The sequence below is a fragment of the Furipterus horrens genome, unplaced genomic scaffold, assembly GCF_987537825.1.
Source record: "Furipterus horrens unplaced genomic scaffold, mFurHor1.1.pri manual_scaffold_5, whole genome shotgun sequence".
Taxonomy (NCBI): Eukaryota; Metazoa; Chordata; class Mammalia; order Chiroptera; family Furipteridae; genus Furipterus; species Furipterus horrens.
Window position 1 is genome coordinate 128,531,757 of NW_028327175.1, and position 15,763 is coordinate 128,547,519.

The 15,763-nt window shown below is 51.8% G+C and overlaps 1 protein-coding gene across 1 annotated transcript in view; it reads right to left on the reverse strand.

The window, feature by feature from the left end:
* Nucleotides 1-15,763, reverse strand: part of POLR3E (RNA polymerase III subunit E) — a 36,598-nt gene that overhangs the window by 4,254 nt on the left and 16,581 nt on the right. The window contains exons 4-18 of the mRNA XM_090277778.1: nucleotides 14,350-14,427; nucleotides 13,536-13,651; nucleotides 13,055-13,137; nucleotides 11,244-11,351; nucleotides 10,848-10,897; nucleotides 8,989-9,108; nucleotides 7,879-7,964; nucleotides 7,559-7,603; nucleotides 7,392-7,483; nucleotides 6,384-6,504; nucleotides 3,567-3,648; nucleotides 2,331-2,390; nucleotides 2,092-2,249; nucleotides 1,714-1,775; nucleotides 386-894 (exon numbers count right to left, since the gene is read on the reverse strand). Of these exons, the coding sequence (XP_090133904.1) occupies nucleotides 386-894; nucleotides 1,714-1,775; nucleotides 2,092-2,249; nucleotides 2,331-2,390; nucleotides 3,567-3,648; nucleotides 6,384-6,504; nucleotides 7,392-7,483; nucleotides 7,559-7,603; nucleotides 7,879-7,964; nucleotides 8,989-9,108; nucleotides 10,848-10,897; nucleotides 11,244-11,351; nucleotides 13,055-13,137; nucleotides 13,536-13,651; nucleotides 14,350-14,427 (1,770 nt within the window). The remainder of the gene's footprint in view (nucleotides 1-385; nucleotides 895-1,713; nucleotides 1,776-2,091; nucleotides 2,250-2,330; nucleotides 2,391-3,566; nucleotides 3,649-6,383; nucleotides 6,505-7,391; nucleotides 7,484-7,558; nucleotides 7,604-7,878; nucleotides 7,965-8,988; nucleotides 9,109-10,847; nucleotides 10,898-11,243; nucleotides 11,352-13,054; nucleotides 13,138-13,535; nucleotides 13,652-14,349; nucleotides 14,428-15,763) is intronic.

Sequence of the window (15,763 nt, forward strand, 5' to 3'; positions counted from 1 at the left end):
GTTTCTTCATCTACAGGCTGCAAAGATCAATGGTACTAGAAATCATCCTAAAAATGGCCATGCTGACAGGAATGAACTCAGGTGCCGGGGGGGTGCTCGGCCCTTACCCGACTTCTATGATACAAAAATGAACATTCACTCACTTCAGAAGGTGCAGAGCCCAAGGCTGGCTGGACCAAGGTCACTCACAGCCACCACATGACAGCCAAGGCTCCAACCCAGGTCAGTGGCCTTCTCAAGTCCCCACACATCTCGTGCTGGCTCCCCAAACGCTAGCAGGACTCAGGCCACTGTAGAGTGCCCCAGCTCCTTCCTGCTGCCCACGCCCAGCCCAGGGCAGAGAACAGTCCCGTGCCGACGCCCCCACGGCACAGGCCCCACTTACAGGCACCAGTATCTGCTTGCAGCCAGCGGCCAGCACCGTGTCCTGCAGCATTCGGTCGGAGATGCCGCTGAAGAGCGTGTGGCCTGGGGGCAGGCTAGCCAGGTGCAGGTTGAAGAGGCGCTTGAGCTCGCTCAGTGTGAGCACGAACTGTCTCTGGAAGGTGGCTTCCACGAAGGCCCGCAGCTCCTGGGCCACTGGGGTGCTGGCACAGCCAGGGGACAGGAGTCCATTAAAGCTGTCCCCACCTGCAGCCCACCCAGCAGGCAGCCCATTAGTCAGCCTGCTGTGGAGGCCACCACTGGGGGCGGTGTCCATGGGCTCGCCTTCCTCCTCTTCCTCTCCCTCCTCACTCAGGGGCTCCTCCTTGATCCGCACACCAGACAGGACCCCAGACGCCCAGACCTGCTCCTTCCTCTGCTGCAGCTCCTGAGACAGCAGCATGGGGTTCTGCTGGGCCCTGCTCTTGGCCGCTTGGACCCGCTGCTCCCCAGAGACCAGCCCTGCAGGCCCTGTGGAAAGAGGGCTGCTCAGGAGGGCATAGAGATTGAGCAGCAGAGGTCCTGCGATGAAGGCCCATGGCCCCTCCACCCCAAGGAACAATCTCTTCCAACCCAACAGAGGACATTCTACTGTCTAGAGCAGCGGTTCTCAACCTGTGGGTTGCGACCCCTTTGGTGGTCGAACAACCCTTTCACAGGGGTCACCTAAGACCATTGGAAAACACACATATTGTTTTTGTGATTAATCACTATGCTTAATGTTCAATTTGTAACAATGAAAATACATCCTGCATATCAGATATTTACATTACGATTCATAACAGAAGCAAAATTACAGTTATGAAGTAGCAACGAAAATAATTTTATGGCTGGGAGTCACCACAACATGAGGAACTGTATTAAAGGGTCGCAGCCTTAGGAAGGTTGAGAACCACTGATCTAGAGCAAGGGGACAGAAACAATGCAGGCCAGCTGTAGCTGCAGCATGTGGCCCTGTCTTGCCTTACCCCAACCTTACCTTGGAGGGTTTAGCTACCTGAGCGATGAGGGAAGAAAGAACTGGGAAAAGCAGCTTCCCATGCTTAGAGATCTAAGCCAGGATGGTTACTGCTGAGCTCCTGCCAATTTCTCCTGTCCTCCCTGCCCCCCATCTCCTGCCAACCCAAGAGAACAAGCAGGTCTCAGGGGCCTGTGGCCAAACACAGTCCCAAGTACAGAAGTGCTCAATCGCTGCAGCTGCAGTCAGTGGGAAGGACAGCCACACACTCCGTCCCTAGGCCAAGCCATGCTGAGCCAGGTGAGGGCCTGCCTGGCCGACAGCCTGCACACCTGATTGTCCATCCGGCTTCTTTGGCATGGTTTCATTCACAAGGTTATAGGCTTTTTCTAATCTGAAAAGAAGAGTAAACACTCAGTTCTAAACCATGTCTCCATCATGTGGGCCACCCTTCAGACGCTGTGTGCTGGGAGCTCTGGCAGCCCTATCTGTAGGGCACAGGCCCATCCACCCAGGCTCTTGCTCCTGAGTGCCCTGCTTCCTCCTTCATAAGATAGATATGGCAAGATCTTGCCTCCCATAACGCTCTGACCAGCAGGGAGTGGCTGTTGTCAGGGCTCCACTGGGATTCTGGGTCAGCCAGCAGTGTCCACCTGAGTGGAAGAGGGACATGTGGCCCCAAATCTGCCTCACACCCAGTGAGCCCTTACTTGGCCTGGATGCCTGCCCACAGCATGTGCTGCCGCTGGACCACATCTGGGTGCTTGCTGATGAACTCCCCATCAGGTGGCAGGACGAACTCCCAGCCTCTGTTGATCCTCACCACAGCCATGTGTTCAAGAAAATCCTTCACATCCTCTGCACAGAGCTGGGCATAGGCAAGGGTAAGGCTGGCCAGCCTCTAATCCCTCTCCACCCAACCCCCTCCCTCCAGATTGACATCACTTACTTTTGTCACAGTTGCCACCTCTTTCCTTACCACCCACCGACTCTGCGTGAACTTCCACATCTGAGGGAGAAAGAAGCATATTTCCAGGAAGCAGAGATAGTACTCCTGAGACTATCCCCAAACCCATGCCACTGTCCTGGGAGCCTGGGGTCAGGCAGACCTGGGTGTGGATCTGACCGCAGGTAATCACTTCAATACTGAGTCCCTGTTTTTCTCCCTTGCAAAGAACCCCCAGGGCTGTCTCCTCCAAGAAGGCAGCTGGGCCCCACACACCCCCACCTAGACCACAACCCTGGTCAGGGACATCTTGCCCATTTGTCACCTATAATAACTCCGATTTGATCAGCCCCTCTCCCAGGCACCCAGACTGGACGTCATCTGCGTGAACAGAGAAGGGCTGGAAGGCAGCGACGGGCAAATGGTACACGTGCAGAGTGGGTGAGCCTGGGAGTGAATATGCACTGCACTCTGACACCCAAAGACAAAGATAAAGCACACAGGCACCCGGACAGTGACCGCCACGGAGCTGGACCAGCCAGTCAGAAAGAGAAAAATGCAGACACACTCTTCAACTTTAGATTGCCCCATGCCACTAGGTCTGCACGTAAGCACACCACAGCCACAGTGGGCACTCTAAGGAGACAGACTGTGCAAACCCAAGAAAGCTACCAAAGCAGGAACTGAAGCTCTGGATATGGGCAAAGGGCGGGTGGGTGGTGGGATTAAGGATGACCTAGGTCTGGAGTTGCAAAGGCCCACTGCAACAACACCAAGAACACGCGTGAGGGAAGCAGACGTGCCCAGCACTCTGTGAACTGGGAATCGCCAGCCCCGTCCAAAGTCAGTGCGGTTCAGGGCTATGAGCCAGTCATACCAGACTCCAATTATTCATAATGAACTAGAAATCTGGTCTGCATCATAATTTTGATTTATTTTAAAAACACCACTCAAGCCAAATGAAACATGCTCCTTGCCCAGAATTCACCTATAAGCCTCCAATTCGCAACTCGCAGCAAGAGAAACTCAAAGGTTTGTATAAAGCCAAGACTCCAGGATTCTGAGAGGAAAAAGGAGAACGGCAGAGTCCAGAGCCTCCCACCCTGCCCTGCCCACACACTCTTGCCCTTTGCCCATGGCTCCCACCAAGGTCCTGGAAGCCCTGTGCTGTCCTCATCTTCCTCCCATGGCCAACTTCCCCGCCCCCAACCCTGGAGGCCAGAGCGCCTGGGCACTTACAACAAAGTCTCGGCCCCTGCAGAGCACCTCGGCGGGCACACCACTGTGAGGACTGGAAGAGTCCTTGGGATACAGGATATCACTGCCAATGAGAGCAGGGGTGGCATGTCAGTCCTGTCCTCAGCCCCGTCTGACTCCTGTCCACTGCCCAGGCTCCAAGTGAAAGCCCAGGCCTCAGTCTGTGTACTAGCCCAGCCCATGACTCTTTCCAATATGGGCTGGTACAGACCTGGACCCGACCACTCTCCTCTGAGACCCTGCTTTCCCCCAGGAGCCTGGCTCTCGTGAACATATAAAGAAGCTCCCTCCCCACACAACCCCCACTTGACCCACCCCCCCCTTACAACTGGCCCAGCCCCAAGGCCCACTGCCAAGTCATGAAGGGGCCAGGGGCTTAAAGACGGACATGGCCAGCCCAGGACTCTGGGAAACCAGTGGGTCCCGCATGGAAAGCAGGTGCAATCCCAAAATCCCAAGAGAGACTGTGATAGCGGGGGTGGGGTTGCAGGGTGGAGGGCTGGGACCTGAATAGGCCCTGAGCATGAGTTGGGTTGAACCCTTGAGAGAATGGGGCCAGCACTAGGCTCAGAGAACTTCAGGGCCCAAAGGTGAATGAGCAAGGACTGGGGCTTACTACACCCCTTTCCACAGCACAACCCTGACCCCCTGGCCAGCACAGACCTATTGCCCAGGAGCACACATACCATCCCCAGACACGCCACACTGGTGGGACCTCTGCTCATTCTGTCCTGCTTCCCTCCTCTCATTACTACCTGGCCACCAACTACTACCCGTCCTTCAAGGCCAAGCTCTGTGTCCACCCCTTCCCATAAAGACACTCTGGGGATGAGGACCTGGCCTATGTTACCCATTGCTACCACAGAGAGAGGAGTTAGCTGCTAAGCAGGAGCTGAATGAATGTGACCCAGGCCCTTAACCTCTACGTTCAATGTGCCTGCTCCTACCTCTAAATCTGAGGACAGGGACAGTGTCTGAATGAGAGTACCCCCAGGGCACAGGATAAGCAATTAGACACACTGAACAAATACATGAATTTTGCATCATCTCCTCACAGGGACACAAAGGGACAGGGCAAGGAACTGGCATTATAGGCTTTGGTGTGGCAGTGAGGGCAGTCAGGGCAGAGATCACAGCAGGACCCAAAGAACGTGACAGGTTCAGGAGGCCCGACCTTCAAGTCACAGGGACAGACCCCTCCACAGCATGAGCACATGTGGCACTGGGCAAAGCTTCAACCCAGCTGTGGCAGTCTCACTGCCAGGTTTCAGCAAGTGTCTGCCTCTCTGGGCCAGTGTCCTCTGGTGTATAATGGGATGGCCCCTGGTTTTCGTTCATGTGTAACATAAATATACACAGGGCCCCATCTAATGAGTGATGTGCCATCATGAATGTCTTCCATAATCAGATACCAACCAGGTACTCTGAGGCCTGTGCTTCCCAGTGAAAGGGTGCTGCCATGTGCCCCTTGACACGAATATACTTTACAACTTACTTAGCCAACCAACTGGGAAATGATGGACTTTCTGCAGTGAGTTACTTTCTTAAAAATTTGTTAACAATTCATTTCTTGACAGATTTTTCACCTTACACCGTACTTTATTAAAAGTGAGTACTTTAGCCCTGGCTGGTGTGGACTAAGTGCTGGACTGTGAACCAAAAGGTTGTGTGTTTGATTCCATGTCAGGGAACTTGTCTGGGTAGTGTGCCAGGTTCCCAGTTGGGGGTGTGAGAGAAGTAACTGATCAATGTTCCTCTTCCACATCAGTGTTTATCTCCTACTCTTTTTCCCTCCCACTCCCTTCCTAAAAGTAAATTTTAAAAAATATTTTTTAAAAAAGTACTTTATAGTATACCATTTAGAACTAATATAATTCGTGTATGCATAAAATGTAGCTAACCACACTATATTTACCAAGGGTCTACCTTGTGCCAGGCATTATAGTGAGTACCAGGGACGTAAGGGAATCAACACAGTCACTACCCCTTGAAACTGACAGTCTAGTGCTGGAGACAGAAACACTAGTGGAGGAATCCCAGGAAAGAGAAACTGCAAGTCACAAATTCAAGATCCATGAACCCCAACAGGACACAACAAGAGAAAATCTTAAAAGTAGCCAGAGGGATACAAAAGCAGAATACCTCCAAAGTAACAAGTGTTATGTGGTCTTGGAAGTCAGAAAATGATCTACCTAGAATTTACACCCAGTAGAAAATATCCTTCAAAGCTGAAATAGACATTTCCAGATAAACAAACGCCAAGGAAATTCATTCAGCCCCTGCAGACTTCATTAAAGGAAATGCCACAGCATTCTTTAGCAGAAGGAAACATCCCAGATAGAAACTTGGAGACACAGAAAAGAATAATGAACAAAATCAAAAAGCAAATGTGTGAGATTGAAAGAATACTGACCAGATAATAAAATGTCTTCTGGGGTTTAAAGCAGAGAGAATTACAATATACAAATACAACACCATGTGAGATGGAATTAAATATAAAACATTTTGAATTCTTTGAATTAGCCTGGATGAAGGTAAAGAGCAGCAATTAATATAAACTGAGACAAGTCATGAATACATGTTGAAATCTATAGGGAATCACTAAAACAGGAAAGGAAAACTTCCAAATTAACAGGAAAAATGGCATAGTAAAAGAATCCAGTAGAAAGTAAAAATGAATATAAAATGCAATGTAGGCAGGACAAACAGAAAGCATTATGGTAGATTTCAACCCAAATACCAGCAATCACATTAAATTTAGGTGGATTAAGCCCCATTAAGGGGCTTACAGGATCTTACCTCTTTACCACCCAATTTCCTTGGACTAACATCGCCACCTTCTGGATGCCACGCAAAACAGCCACAGAGTCAATGGAGGGGCCCAGGAGGCTCATCAAGTTGGCAAAAGGCATAACCTTCACTGAGGACGAAGAGATGTCAAACAAGGGAAGAAGAGCCCTGGGCTTCCCCTGTCCCCCACCAGGTCTGCAGTGTCAAGTTCAAATAGCAACCCCAGCACATGCATGACAAGCAGGATACCAGTGCAGTAACAGCCCACTGGATCCTGGGGGAAATCCCCATGAAAAACTGCATATAAGGAGGTGCACCCCCATGATCATCTGGTGAGTAAGTGGCAGAGCCAAGACTGGACTCCAGGCCACCAGGTCCATAGTCAATGCACTTAACCATTGTTCTCTGCTAACCCCAACCACCTGAGCCCCCCTGCCCTCAGCCCACTGCTGCCCCAGCAGGGAGCTCCCCTCTGCTCACACCTGAGACTCCTGAGTGAACAACTCAGAAGGGCCCAGAGCCTGGGACAGGTCGAAGGGTCAAGTCTCAGGTTGGCCAGTCACCAGCTCCAGGTCCCTACAGGTTCTGGCCCTCAAAGAGTTCTCCGAGAAAAAGCCCAGTCCCTTCTGTGTGGGCGCCACAACACAGCACAAGCGAATATGTTAAGACTACACCTCATGTCCACATGCAGGGCTCAGTATTAGCCCTTACAGCCTCACCTCTCTGAACCCTCCCCGCAGCCCCCAGGAGCTATCTTGGTCCCTTTTTATAGATAAGCAAACTAAGGGTCAGGAAAGGGGTGACCTGCCCAAGCTCACACAGCAGGGGAGTAATGTGGGTGGCAGGGGAAGTCTGACCCCTGAGGGACACCAGGCTGCTGGAGCACCCTTCACAGATCGGGATGCAGATGAGAAGCTGGAGAGCTCAGGTACAGGGAGCCTCTGGCCTCAAACTTGGTCCTCAGTCTGTCCCAGGCTCAGGAGACAGAGGGTACGATGAGCACCCATGAGCACCCACCGTTCTTCATCAGGATCTTGATCTGATCGGCCAGGGGCAGGGTGCGAAGCTGGGCCATGGACAGGATGTTGCTGGGGGCCACAGGTTTGTCTCTGTTAGAAATAAAGGCACTGGGTCAGAGGCGGCAGGCAGGGAGCTGTGGCGGGTTATCCAGCGCCTCTACTCACTTCTCCTCCTCCTGGCTGGGTGGCATCAACATCATGAGGTACTCACTGCGGAAGGGGGGAGAGGGGAGGGTCAGCGGCCCCGGTGTGTCTCCAACTCACCCAGCCTGTGAACCCACACATTCCCAGGCTGAAGCCTCCTTGCCTACAGTCTGTCAGAGGCCCATCCCCATCCCACCCCCAGCTAAAGAAAGGAGGACCACTCTCTTCCACAAAGGGCAGTCGAAGACATGAGACCCCTCCCATAGCCCTCCCTCAGGCTACAGAAGGGGCCACCGTCCCAAGGCAGGACCCAAACCAGTGTCAGTCCCAGCCAGGCCCACCTGGGTGACTTGACGAGCTCCGTATTCTCGACCCCACTGGAGCCCTGGCACAACAAGTACTGGTGCTCATGCTCAGAATGGCTGTCCTGTTGGGGGAAGACCCTCAGCTGAAGCCCTAGGCCCGGCAGCACCCATGCAATCCGCCATCCACAATTTGTACCCATGCACCACTGTGCTCCAGCTGCCCAATGTGCTGGCCCAAGGTTGGCCACGGGGTCACATGCAACCCCCTGGGTTTGCCACTCCAGACCTGTGATACTATGGCCTCAGCCTACCTTCCAGGCTTTATAGCCGCTCAGCCCCAGCGCGGTGCTCAATGCCCTGTGACACAGGGACACTAGGAGTGGTGACAAAAATGACAGCTGACATTCAGTGAGCACCTACTGTGCACCAGGCTCTGCACTAATGGCTGCATGTGTACCAACTCACCTATTCTCAAAATGCCACCAAGTTAGAGCCTACTATTATTCCCATAACAAAGAGATTTAAAGAGATTAGGTAACTTGCCCAAGATCACACACCAGGAAATAGCAGAGCTTTAGGACGTCTGACCCTTAGTCAAAGACTGTCAACACATCTCTCTCCCAGGAAGATTCCAAAACTCAGAACTCCACCCTGAGAAAAACGCTGGGGAGCCCTAGCCTGTGGTGTGTTGGGAGCTAATAATCAATTAATTTCCTCCCTCCACATATTTTCAGACACTGGGTTCTCAAGTCAATGCATGAGGTGAAAACCAAGCATAGTAAGTCACCCTTAGCAGGTAACACAGTGATCTTGGCCATGTGATAAATGAAAAATACATAACCAAATTCCACCAAGATGCTCAGGCTGGGGAAAGCCTGGGGCTGCACCCAGGACCAGAAGCGGCAGACCCACCCCAACCTCACACTCCCTCCCTCTCGGGACAGAGTGGATCAGCTAGAGTGGAAGACGCTCTGCCCACAGGACTTAATCCCCTCTCCCTGTGGTCTTACCAAGTAGCCACAACTGAATCTGAAGTAAGGCAGAGGTGAAACCAATGAGGCCATGCTACCATACTTCCTGAGCACCGGGCTCTTCCCCTAGAAGCCCATCCCCAGAGGATCAACAGCGCCTGGGAACCCAGCTCACCCTCAGGCCATAGTAGTGCAGGTGGACCCAGGGCTCCTCAGCATGCTTCTTCTGCAGGAACTCATAGGACTGCACGCGGCGTTGGCGAGCCTGCTCGGACTCGGGTCGAGAAAACCGTACCTGAGGGGTGAGAGGCAGCATGGCCTCAGACCTCAGCCCGACCAGGAAGCCAGAGGACCCCACATCTGGGGCATTTTCCACTCCTACCTTCCCCTCCTTTCTTGCCACAGGTCTTTTAAATTCAGTTCTAACCATGTCCCTCTCTGTGACCTGCCAACACAGGCCAGGGAACAGCTTTCTCATGATACTGCCTGCCCAGCACCCAATCAGTTTCCACTCTCACTGGTGGCAGCACCCCCATTTTCCTATGAGAAACACCAGTTCCTCTTTAGTTCCTACCTAAGAACCCTCTCCACAAAACACATATTCCCAGCTACAGGAGTGTGCAGGTGACTCAGACCTGGATAATATGAGCACCAAATCCTCTTAGCCACAGGGACTGGTTCCAAGTTGGCAAACCTATGAGTCTTGTCTGTAACTTTACTTAGAAGTAATGAGAAAAAAGTTTCTTTTTCCCTGGGGCCTTGGAAGCTAGGAGGAGGTAAGACTCTCAGAGCTGGGACAACTCTACCACTTGGGACAGACACCTTGCCTAAGAAAGATGCCAGAAAGGAAAACAAAACCTAAAGAGGGAGAAACCAGGTCTCAATGACAGACTCTGAGCACCTGAATTCAGCCATATCTAAAGCTACCCTTCATTTTTTCAGTAACAAGGACCAATATATCCCCCCCCCCCTTTTTTTTACCTGTGCCATTTAGATCTGGTTATCTGTTATGCCGAGTCACCTCTCTGTGAATGGATTATAGAGTTCTGGGATTCCACAGGGGGCCTTGAAGGCACACAGGACTAACACTCGCTTATTAAAAAGGGCCAGAGCACTCTGACTGGGCAAAATTGTGGCTTGGTTGGTTGGGTGCTGTCCAGCAAAACAGAAAGGTAGCAGGTTTGATTCCCAGTCAGGGCACATGCTTGGGTTGTGGGTTCAGTCTCTGGTTAGGGTGTGTATGAGAGGCAACCAATTGATGTTTCTCTCCATTTTCCCCCCTGCTTCACCTCTCTCTACAAAGAAATTTTTAAAAAAATAATTTTAAGGGGGGGGGGGGGATACAGAGAGTCCCCAAGAAGGGAAAGAGTTATCTAAAGTCATCCAATAAGCTACTGAGAGAACAGATGGGTCCCCCGATTGGTTATACGAGAATTCACTAGTCTTCAAGAATATGCAAACATTCACAACTTTCGCCACACTATGTACCATCTACATTACTTGTGCAGTGTTTTTCTTTAAAAACTTAGTCATTTTAATCTAAATATACTTAAATGGGGGAGACTCTATAAGCCATAAGTGGAAGATCAATTCTTCTAACAATCTTTAAAATATATGAATAACTATTAAGATAGAAACTCTACAAACATGCACCAACGAAGAGACAGAACCATATGGTTAGTTAAGACGGGGCTGTGGCCCTGTTAAACAAGGCAATGTCTGCATGTGTGCTGGGCCGCTGGGCCGCTGGGCTCTGGGGCCGTGGCTTCCTCTTCCAAGCAATCCCAGGCAAAGCCAAGATCCCATGTCTCACACACACCCAGGGCTGCCGTCCTGTTTACGGCTGGGACAGCTAGGCTAGGCAGAGGTTAAGGCTCTCTCCAGGCAGCCCAGGAGGAAGGCTCCGATTCACCCCAGACTGTGCATTCTATGCTCTACATAAGACCCTCCTGCGCCTTGCTCTCCTGACTGCTAAGCTACAAAACTGGCCTTGCTGCCTCCTGTCCACACCCTCCCTCTTGGGCCAGAGCTCACCGTGATCTGCTTCACATCTTCTTCTGCCTCATCCTGTGAAGAGTCCCCTGCTGCAAGACAAACCAAGCCTGTTTGCAGCCGTGGTGGAACCCCTATTCCCGCTCTCACCCTCATCCCCATGGAGGCCCCAAGTAGCGGTGCCTGTGAATTTTCATTCTAGACAAAGGTAGATGCATGACAGTGGTTCTCAAGTAGGTGCAATTTTGCCCCACCCCACCCCAGGGGACATCTGGAAATGCATGGAGACATTTTGGCGGATGAGGGCCACTGGCACCCAGTGGGTAGAGGCCAGGGAGCCTGCTAAATCTAAAATTCATCCGTTTAATACTTTCTAAATGGCCAACCCATCCTGTCAAGTCATAGACAGACAGCAGAGCTGGAGGAGCCAGAGCTCACCCTCATTGGCTGCCTCCCTCTCTCGGTGCTTGGCATCTGCCTTATCCAAGTAGGAGAAGCTAGGCCGCAGCTGCAGGATGCCGTGTAAAGGTGTCAGGTGGAGCTCACCTGGCAGAGGAAGAAGCAGTTGGATCTGACTCTAGGAATTGAGCCCGCCCACCCAGCCTGGCTCAAGGCAGTCAGTCACCGAGGGCCCCAGACTTCCCTGAAGACCTTGGCCAATGCCAAACCACTCGCCAACTCTGATCCTAGAGCTTTGGGACCACCAGGATGACCCACCTGGCCCTGTTGGACACAGCAAACACACAACTGGGATCAGGACACAAATCCAGACTCAAAGCCACTTCCTTAATGCGCCTGCCTACAAACCCTCCTGACCCTGGCCCCACTGCCCTCCCTCCAACTAGTTGCTCGGACCACAGCAGGCAAGTAATCAACAAACATACCCGCTCTTTCCCAGCCAGGCCTCAGTCAGAGCACCCTCACTGACTCCCTGACCCCATATACACCCAGAGCTTCTCCCTCTCTCATCCTCCCACTGCCTCTTCCTTTCAGAACCCCACCTGTCCCACTGAGAAGTCAGCTACTACAAATATGGCCAGGGAAGTAGCTCCCTGGAGGTGAAGGAGTATCTACAGCCTCTGATGAAGGTCATGGCTTTTCCCTCTGAACCAGACTGTGCCCTGGGAGGCAGTGGCATAAAATCATTTTACAGATGAATGTGGGCTTCAAAGAGAAGGAATCAGAGGCTAGGGCCCCATGGAAGCTGTCTGGAACCCAGAGGGAACAGAACGCTCCAGATAAGGAGTAAATACATGGATGGTTTGGCTGCCAGAATGGGGTGTTAAAAAACTACTTCAAAAAGTGTAATTACTTGCTGCTACTTTTGATTCTATTCTGTTTCCTATGTGTTCAAATTTATTTCACTGATTACTTTATAAACGCAATTTCTAGGGCCTTGTACTTTGAACAGTTTTGAGATATAGCACATGCTGTAAAATTCATCCACTTAAACCATACAATTCAATGTATTGTAACATTCGGAATTGTACAAGCAGCACCATAATCAATTTAAGGATGTTTCATTGTGCCCCCTCCACAAAAACCCTGTATGCTTCAGCAGTCACTCCCCAGCCCCTTGCAACCACTCCTGTGCTTTCTATCTCTGTGGATTGGTCTGTTCTGGACATTTCATAGGGGTAGAATCACAAAACGTGGCCTTTGTGACTGGCCACTTTCACAAGGCCCACTGCTCTCCAGGCTCATCTGTGCAACATGTGTCTGGTCCCTCACCCTTTGAGATGACTAAGATTCTACTAAAGGGCTACACCACATTGTCATCCAGGCATTACCTCATGGACAGACAGTTGGACCTTCCCTTTTTTCATTATCATGAACAATGCTGCTGTGAGCATCTGTGTATAAATTTTGATGTGGACATAGCTTTTATTTCCCTTGGGTAGATGTTGTCTAGGAACAAAATTGCTGGATCGTAAGTACCTTGTATTTAAAACAAAAATCTATCACCTGTCTCAAAAGTTGTTGTGTGTGTCTGTGCCCCAGGAGGACAATGACCTTGGAACCCCACCTTACCAGGATGAGGGTTGGCTAGCCAGAAGTCCCGTAAGATAGCCAACTCTGATCCCCTGACACTCTGTTATTTGAACAAGCTGCCTGGCCCTGCCGGTGTCTAGCATTTGGGGGAGGAGGGGCTGGACACCAGACTGGGGGAGGCCTCTTCACATCCCAGTCCCCACCCCACTTCACTCCGCCATAGCACCACAGCAGCCCAGGGTGCCCAGCCGAGGTACCTTGCCTGTAGAGTGCAGCAGCATAGCGGGATGTGTGACTGGTAGTCTGGGAGGAGCAGAATGTCTGCTTATCCATCAGCTTCCTGAGAGCATAGGGAAAAAAGGAGGAAGCACCTAACCCAGGCCTGTAGTCACAGCCTCTGCCACCCCAGACACCTTCTGAACTCAAGAGCCAGGGACCAAGTGCTGCAGGAGAGAAGATGGGGTGACAGAACTCAAGGCATGTATGAGCTCCCAAGAGACGAGCAGGAGGTGGGAGCCCCCACTCTTGAGTGTCAAGGGGCCTGGGAAGAAATTGGTGGGAGCAGGCATTTCACAGAAGATGTTTCCTGCAGGATAGGATCTGCATTAGGCTCAGCCACTCCAGTGTGGATGCCAGTGGGGAGCACAGCTATGGGGCACAAGGCCACAGTATTTAAAGGCCTTTGTAAGGCTCACTTTTGAACACAACGAAGCTGGAAGCCCGGGGCTGGGGACTCACGAGCAATATGTGCTGGTCTCGTCCACGCAGGCACCATCCACGTTCAGGGCGATCTGCTCCCCTTTGCTGCGGCAGTAGTTGGGGTTCAGGGTGTCGATCGCCATCTCAAGCTCTACCTGGAGATAGTAAGTGCCCCCCCCACCAGCTATGAGGATCCCTGACCATGCCAATCCTGGCCCTGCCCAGAAGCAGGACAGACACATGTCCCTTCCCAGGGGCCTCTAGGCTTCAGTCTACACCATAGAACACAAACCCCGATTCCAACAGAAAAGGCTAGAGTGGCTTTTTTGTACAATAATTTTGTTTGCCCCTTCCTCCCAGCTCCACACCCAGAGCTCTGTATCTGGGATTAAACACCAAATTTCTCATAAAAATCTTACTTCCACTTTCTCTTTTAAAGTCAGTGGCACTGGCAATACTGGAAAGACATGTCTCTGTGGTGACAGACCTAGTACTGAAGCCAGCCCAGAACTGGGTCTCCAGCTGTCCTGGTCCCTACCACCCCACCCCTTCAAGCCACGGGATTGCTCACACCAGGACTGCTTCACACTGGCCCCTGCTGTACCTTGTGAACATGAGCCCCCAGTGCCGTCGTTAACTGGAGTCTCACTCTTCCTGGCCTCTCTGGAGCTATCTACCCTCCTTTTATTTCTGGAAACTCCTTCCTTCCTCAGTTTTCAAGGCCCTGCAAGTTTCTGGTTCTCCTAACTCTCCAGTCACTCCTTCTCTTAGCTTAGTCACCAAAGGGCCCATATCCTCACCTCCACTAGCTCCCACCCAAACCACCTACTTCCATCACAGAGGGCACCCCCACCTTCTGCTGCTTGGGCTTGATCTTGGCTGAGAGGTGTGGAATGTCATCGTAGGTCATCGAGGCTGGACGCACAGGGTACTGGGGAGGGGAAGGGATCCATCAATACACCTTGCCTAGCCCCAACCAGAGCCCCTCAGGGGACTCTGGCCAAGAAACCCCACTGTCACCCCACCCCTACTGAGCCCAGAGGCCCCTGTTCTCCACCTGGCCTCCTTCCAAAGAACTACTTTAGATATCTCTGACTTTTCAAAGGACACACCCAAGTCTCAGGAACCTAAAGCCCACACACATCACCTTATGGGCTCTGGCACCCACAGAATCACTGCCATGAGAGTTGGAAGTGAAATCTAAGGTCAAACTAGCAGTCTATAGGTCACCAGGTAGGGGAGGACAAGGGAAACAGACAAGGGAGCAAAGAGGGAAACCAAGACCGGCCAAGTGCTGAAGCCAGACGAGGCCACGTGGGAGTTCATTACCCCAGTCTCTCTCCTGCTTCTATGTGACTTTCCTATCACGGAAAATTAAAGACAGAAAAGGTCTGCATGCTGCTGGGTGGACAGATGAGGCAAGGTTTGGCCCCACTCTCAAACAGCACCATGACAGCCTCAGGAGTGAGCCTGAGGATGTGTGGCAGTATAAGAAGTTAGCACTCCTCTGGGAGCCACTTTAGCTCAGTACATTCTAGCCAAGGAAATGGCGGTTTCCTAAAAGTTCATTTCAGTGGTAGCACAGTGGCCCTTCCCTACTTTCTGGGCTGAGCTTGGGGCAGGAACTTGGAGTGTAGGTGCAGGAACAGCCTGGTGTCCAGCCCATCTGGCTGGAGCCCCTACAAAGGGCCTGGGCTGGGAAGAGTGCCAGTGAAGGGCACAGGTCCTGCAATTAAACAGTCGGTTCCGGTCCTAACTCTGCCACTAGCTACTTATGGACTTGGGCAAGCTCATCGCCTCCACCCAGCACACATATCCTCACCACGAAGGGTGTGGCACACCCTGAACACACACAGGGTCACTGCCACCAGCACCAGTCCCACTATCACTGCACAGTCAGGGAAACAGGTGCAGAAGTCCCAAATGAGGGTCCCCAGCCCCAAAGCCTATAAAAGCAGAGCCCAGGGGACAGACAGCAACCCTCATTCCAGCACACGCTTACACCACTGCTGCGGCCACCCTGTCCCAGACCCCATGCACAAGTTACCAGCCTCCCTGTGCCTCATTTTCTCATATGCAAAATAGGGACAAAAAAAATACTTAGCACAATAACCTGATTGTTAGGAATGCAAAATGGTACAAAACAGTCTGGCAGTTCCTCAAAATGCTGAGTTTCCATGTGACCCAGCAAACCCATTCCTAGGGATACACTCAAGAGCAATGAAAACACATATCCACTCAAACACTGGTACAGGAATGTTCATAGC